Source organism: Erigeron canadensis, chromosome 7, assembly GCF_010389155.1.
Source record: "Erigeron canadensis isolate Cc75 chromosome 7, C_canadensis_v1, whole genome shotgun sequence".
Taxonomy (NCBI): Eukaryota; Viridiplantae; Streptophyta; class Magnoliopsida; order Asterales; family Asteraceae; genus Erigeron; species Erigeron canadensis.
This window is the reverse complement of record NC_057767.1, coordinates 17,398,366-17,404,927: the sequence shown is the minus strand read 5'-3', so window position 1 is coordinate 17,404,927 and position 6,562 is coordinate 17,398,366. Positions and strand designations below refer to the sequence as shown.

The window sequence follows — 6,562 nt, the reverse complement described above, 5'->3', positions numbered from 1 at the left end:
TCATATAGACGAAGGAGGGCAATGCTCAAGGGACTGTTGCATATGGACTATGACACCGTCGTGTCATATCCATAATACTCACCCTTGGGCTAGGCATTACATGGATCCATATAAGCAAATGATTACAATCACACAATTAAAACATAACAGATGCTCCACATGAGCCTATGGCCACCAATTAGGCCTGTAATCAAACTCAACCATAAACATGGGACTTAACGCCAAATCAATTACCACCATGGACTCACTCAACATGAATGGTAATTGACCCGACGAATATACAATTTATGCAAGTATACTCACCTCCTTCGCGACACAACAAATAATCAAGATAACCGCAAATGCACAAAACCAAGCTTTCAACCTATCAACATATCATAATGCACATATAAGACATCATTCACATTTCCTAGCTATTTCACTATAGCTAAACCAACCTTTCACTAGCATTCCTAACCTTAACCCTTCCCATTAAGTCATTGAGTTGCTTACTTAACAAAATCTCATATTAACCCAAGGATTCATCATCATCATCAACATCATCATATAGCTAGTAAGGTCACCATTTCCTTATTTGGAGTTTCACCACTAACATTCTCATTATTAAAAATTTCAACATGCAACTCAATGACACAATCATAATATACAAGAATTTTGGGGAAAAACTCATATAGACACTCATTACTAGCAAAATCCCCAATTTCACCTTACAAGAACCCTAATTCAAAGAAAGAAAAAGAAATTAGGTTAAGAATTCTATACCTCAATGATGGAAGATAAAGGATTAAGGTTTTCAAATCACAAACTCTTCCCTTTTTCTTTAAATAATTCGGCCACCACCACTACTCCAACTCAAACCCTAGCTTTTCAATTTCTTGATCATATAAGGTTATTGTTATGATGATTCTTGGATAAATTAGTAGTATTGCATGAAGGATTTAGTTGAGGTTTTCTTTGAATTAAGAAGAAATATGGAGATGAAGAAGAAAGGATGAGTTAGTGGAAATATGAATAACCCACAACAATGTGGCTGGCACTCCATATGGATGCCACGACCCATCTAGAATTTCTGATGATAAAACACCCGCTATCCGTTAACGTTCGGACTAAATTAACCCCATAATCAAAAATAAAATATTAGGAACTTATTTTAATGTCAAAACTACAAAAAGGGGGTTATTTTATTACCTTAAAATTATTGGGGTGTTACACAATCTCCCTCATATATCTCACACCCAACATATGCATGAGATAACTTAAGCAACATAAATCGGGGTTTAATTATCAAAACTAAGTTTTGTTGTGTCCCTCATGTGTCAAAAGTAAGTTATCTTACCTTAACCAAGATAAAATTCCATCAACGAGTCCTGCTTTTATCTAACACCTATAATTACCCACAACAATAATAAAATAAGTAACTTAACTAATTAAATCATCAATTTATGATCACCTAACTAATTATTCTCATTAAATAACTTGCTATAACCACTATGCATAAATTATATAGGTTTACATGAATTCCATTTATACATGATTCCATGTAACGTGAGTGATCTCATGATCCACCTTCATTTGAGTATTCTTTTTATTGCTTAATTACACCACAAAACCGTTACTTCTATATCGATTTCCATTAAAAAATCATAGACATAAAACTTCATCATTAGATTTAAACAAGGTGTATCAGCTTCATCTAGACTAGTAATAAGATTTGCATGAACGACACAAATATGTGACATATAAACCACGAACTATCATGAAACTAAACCACCCCAGCCCTTATTGCCCCCATACGATATAAATTTTGAAATTATAACCAAGCTATACCTTACAAGTGACCGAGATTGAACCCATAAATCACACCGCATAAGCTTGATCCAATGACTAATTTGTTGTCTCGTCATCTGTATTCACAAACTAGCTATATGCATCTTCTCAATTCGAATCATCCCGTAAACGTGTATGCGAGATGTGGATTTATGAGGGTGTGAAACGCGGAAGCACCATGATCGATCGTCATTCTCGCTTTAACCCCTTTTTTTCTCAATATCTTATGACGATGGGTTCACATATAACTAATGACTGCCTATAGACGAGACCAGATTACACGTATGGAAACATCTCTCAATCATCCTCTAACTCGCATCTCCATAATCTCCTCCAAGTTGTAAGCCGCACGAAAGGCACTCCCCCAAACTCTAACTTGTTTTGATATCTTTATGTAATTGACTATCGGTGATGTGAACCCGTCGAACTTTATATCTAATAATAATCATGTTTAACTTAATTAAATTACATATTGCATCCTTTAACTGTCCCTTTTTGACACATTTAGTTCTATTTAATATTTTAAGTGATTTAGAAATCTACTTCGTATATGTGTATTAATTTATAACATGCCATCCTCCTTTTTGCTAGAAAGAACGAGGTACATATATAATTTTTGGTTTAGATATACAAATATATAATTATAACAATAATTAGCCACATATATACATAACGTCACTTAACGTCATATCAACCTTGACTGATGATCAAGTTAACGGAAATAGAATAAAAGTTTTGGGATGTTACAATTATCTCTTCTTTAAAAGGATTTTGTCCCCAGAATCTACTCAACTACTAATAACCGAGAGTACAATTGTTCTTCATATACTCAGTCTCCAACGCTAAGTTTTCGCTTCTATTATGTCTCCGTTTAACCAACATTAAATAAATTAACTTCTTATGAAGCTTCGTTCTCTTGCGAACAAAAAGTTTAACTAGCCCATCTACTATATATATCTCCAACTCAACACTCCCATCCTATATAAGGGAATACCGCTAATTAATCTTGTCTGCCCTTTCTCAAATAACCTTATATTTAATGACACATTGATCATCTCATGGTTAAGCAATTCTAGTTAATTATGTATGTCCAACTTAAAGCAAAATAAAGTTGTGACCATAAAGATGGTTTAGCCCCTCTTTTTATGATGTTAATTAAAGATTTCATTAATGTGGTTAATGTTAAACCCAATTATCTTAATTCTAAGGAGGCTAGTGATAAGGCTTCAAGGCTTCATTGTATTAGTGATTAGTTATGGGTAATTGTATATGTATGTCGAATGAAGGATACCTGATGCTTGAATAATTCACTAAATGGGCTTTGATTACATGAATCAATAATGCCAATTTTGTTTATTAATTGATCTACGTCCCATTAACTGATTGACAAGTAAATTAATGTTTGGGATTTAAAGCATAATACTACGAGAAGGCAAAAGGTCTCTAAGTTGGTTCACTACCCACCATCAAATTAAACCCCTTTCCTTTTCCACTTTCTTACCACTTATCTCTCATCAACTCCATCCACACCCTAATCGCCAGCTGCATAAGGTAGATAACCCTAAGGAGACAGAGAAAGCCCTTTCAGAGATTCATGTAAAACCTATTCTTGAAAACAGCCTACTCATGCAAAGAGTCTTTTCCCCCATGCGCGGAAGGAAGTTTCTTTTGGCGGTATCGTATATAAAGATTACGACTTCATTTAGAAAAACTCTTAATATCGTAAGAGAAGAAGAAGAATTTGACGCCCCAAAATCCCATTTCTTTCCGTTGGTCAGACCAAGCAAGCCTACTGGCGATTTCCGACAAGTTTTTCTAGAGCAAGAAGTGGAACATCAAGAAAATAAATTGACCTATGAATTCAACCGGCCCACTTGAGCAATTTTCCATTATCCCGTTGACTCCTATGAAGATAGGAAACTGGTATTTCTCATTCACTCTATTCCTCTTTTACTTAGGAGTTCCAGCGGCCAATTATGCGATAATATAGGCTGAGCGAGAATAGGATAAGTGTGTTATTAGATTTTAAATAACAAGGTTCGGCAAGTAAACGAGGAATTTCTTACAGTAAGATAGAAAGCAGGCTAGTCTCCGAAAATGCCTCGGACCGTGTCGTTTGGAACAAGTAAGATTTATCAGGGTAGAAGGCCTTTCCTTGAAAGCGAGAAGGACTCTACTTACTCACCAGGTTTACAGCGGCGACACGGCTACCCGAAAGACAAAATCGCTTTACACAGAGCGAGGAGAAGTACTCGACAGGACTTACAACGGATTTTCGGATAAAGAAAATTTCATATTGTAGTTGCAGACAAGAAAGTAGCTGTGACGTGAACTGCGCTGTGCTCATCAAAGTGTTGGCTGCACCGTGTTAATGAACAAATCCCATTCCCTTTCCTTTGTGAGGAAAGCCCTCACCTTCTCTCTTCCAACCAACATGCTTTAAGGCGTTCTGTTTTTGCTTATGCACACCGGGCTGCTTAGTCGGAATAGGCAAGCGGTGTGCTAGAGTAATACATAGAAAAAAGAAAAATGAAGCGCAAGCTCACCATATACCAGTATGGTTCCAAAGTAGATGGAACCGCGCCGACTCTTTATTCCGCCAACGACTGGCTGGAAATGATCTTATCTGATTCCTCGGCATCAGAACTCAGTTCTATAGGGGGCCCGCAGGAAGACACTAGTAGTTCCGCTTCTGAGTCCGGTGCATCATTCACTGAGCAGCTAGATCTTTTGGCAAAAATTGCTAGTGAACTGCAGCATCGGATGAGTGACATTGGAATGAAACTTCCTGACAGTCTCGATTAGCCGTATTTTATCCATGCGAACTTGCTTGGCGAAGAAGAGGCGGGCGCGCTAGACCCCTCTCTTCTAGCCGAAGTTCTCACGGATTTACAACTTTCCTGTCCAATTATCAGTTGGTACTGGGAGGGAGCCTTCCACTCTATTTTATACATTTTGTAGCGGAAATAGAGCTCTTTGAAATTGAAAGCGGTATTCCCCTTATATATTATAGCCTAAATAGAATCATGGAATTCTCTCCGAGAGCTGCTGAACTAATGACTCTATTAGAAAGTAGAATTAGCAACTTTTACACGAATTTTCAAGTGGATGAGATTGGTCGAGTGGTCTCAGTTGGAGATGGGATTGCACGTGTTTATGGGTTGAACGAGATTCAAGCCAGGGAAATGGTTGAATTTGCCAGCGGTGTGAAAGGAATAGCCTTGAATCTTGAGAATGATAATGTAGGGATTGTTGTCTTTGGTAGTGATACTGCTATTAAAGAAGGAGATCTTGTCAAGCGCACTGGCTCTACTGTGGATGTCCCTGCGGGAAAGGCTATCCCAGGGCGGCTGGTCGTACAGGCCAACACGTCTCTGCGGGATGTAGTAACAACCGCATTCCCTAGTTAGGCTGTACTTTCCTCACGTGTGGCGAGGCGGAATCGCTTCGGGGAGTGCTGGGCGGCACTCTCTGTGGCGTTAGCGGTCGTAGTTAGCTTTGCTATGATATGGGATATCCTTCTCAATCCTGTCATAGCCTGGTGTGACACGGGGGACGCCTCCCTAAGCTCCGAGAGTTGGGGGGAATGCATACAAACATCCACAGAAGAGGTTGAGGCTCTTCTTAAATGATTTTCGTTTTAATTCGTGATTGCAGGTGGAGTTTTAGATATGTGTTTTATTAACACTTTTTGGATGGATCCCTGACGGTCTTATGCAATTTACGCCATCACCAAGTGATTGTTCTTTAATCTTATTATGTTAAACTTTTAATTTCTTGATTTATTTATTTTTATTGTAATTGGGATATTATGTTAACTGGGCCGAAATAAAGAACAAAAGTTAACGATACAAGTAATGCTTCGATTGATGCAAACATGTCTCAACGTTATGTTACTGAACACACATGAGCAACATTATTGAACGGTTTGTTTGGTTTATATATTTTTTTACTTTCATTCTGATAGATAATGTTCAGGTTTATTTATTTATTTATTTTATGTATATATTGTAATTATATATATATTTCTTGTTTTTAATTTGATGTTGCTTCATGGATTGGAATTCCACTGTAACCCAAGTTGTTATTTTTTTGTTTTTGTTATTATTTTTTTTTGTTGTATATATGGGTTTTAATCAATGTGTTAGCTGTTTAGCATAATTATTTTTCTTGAAGATATGATAAAATTCATATTTTACTTTGAATTATAGAAAAATTGTTAATGCCTTTGAATTGTATTTCTAAGCAATGTGTTTGAAACACTTCCTTTGTAAGATAAATTTATATTTCTTTGGTATAAGGTTTTTGTAGGAGGGGTGAGGTTGGGCGTAAAACAAGAGAATGTGTTGCACTCTTTGAGGATACATGTGAAGAATGGTATGTTACCTGCAAGTATTTTTGCTAAAATTTGCTTTTGTTTATGAACATCGGTGGGATTGTGTAGCAATCTTTACTTTCTTGCACATCTGATCTATTATTTGAACATGTATATGTGTATTTACCTCGCATTACATGGCACTAAAATGCTCATAATCAGGTTGGGTAATGGCCTATTGGGTCAATATGGTTAATTTTTAATTTCGGGTGAAAATAAACCGTCCAAGTCAGGTGAAACTTAAACACGTTTTGCCCAATTCTATAGAGTAATGGTGTAAAATGCAAAGCTTACATTGACATATGTTGTAACTTATTAGCAATATTTAATAATTACTCTTTGTAGACATGACGATGCTCA

At 36.6% G+C, this 6,562-nt stretch overlaps 1 protein-coding gene across 1 annotated transcript; it reads left to right on the top strand.

Annotated features, from left to right (window-relative positions):
* The first annotated feature begins 4,853 nt into the window (after positions 1-4,853).
* Positions 4,854-5,237, top strand: LOC122609031 (ATP synthase subunit alpha, mitochondrial-like). The gene has a single exon (XM_043782092.1). It carries the CDS (start codon positions 4,854-4,856, stop codon positions 5,235-5,237), a length of 384 nt encoding a protein of 127 aa, XP_043638027.1.
* The last annotated feature ends 1,325 nt before the right edge of the window (positions 5,238-6,562 follow it).

Excerpts from the sequence above, each read along its gene's own strand:
- LOC122609031 (XM_043782092.1), top strand. The coding sequence starts at position 4,854 with ATGGAATTCTCTCCGAGAGCTGCTGAACTAATGACTCTATTAGAAAGT.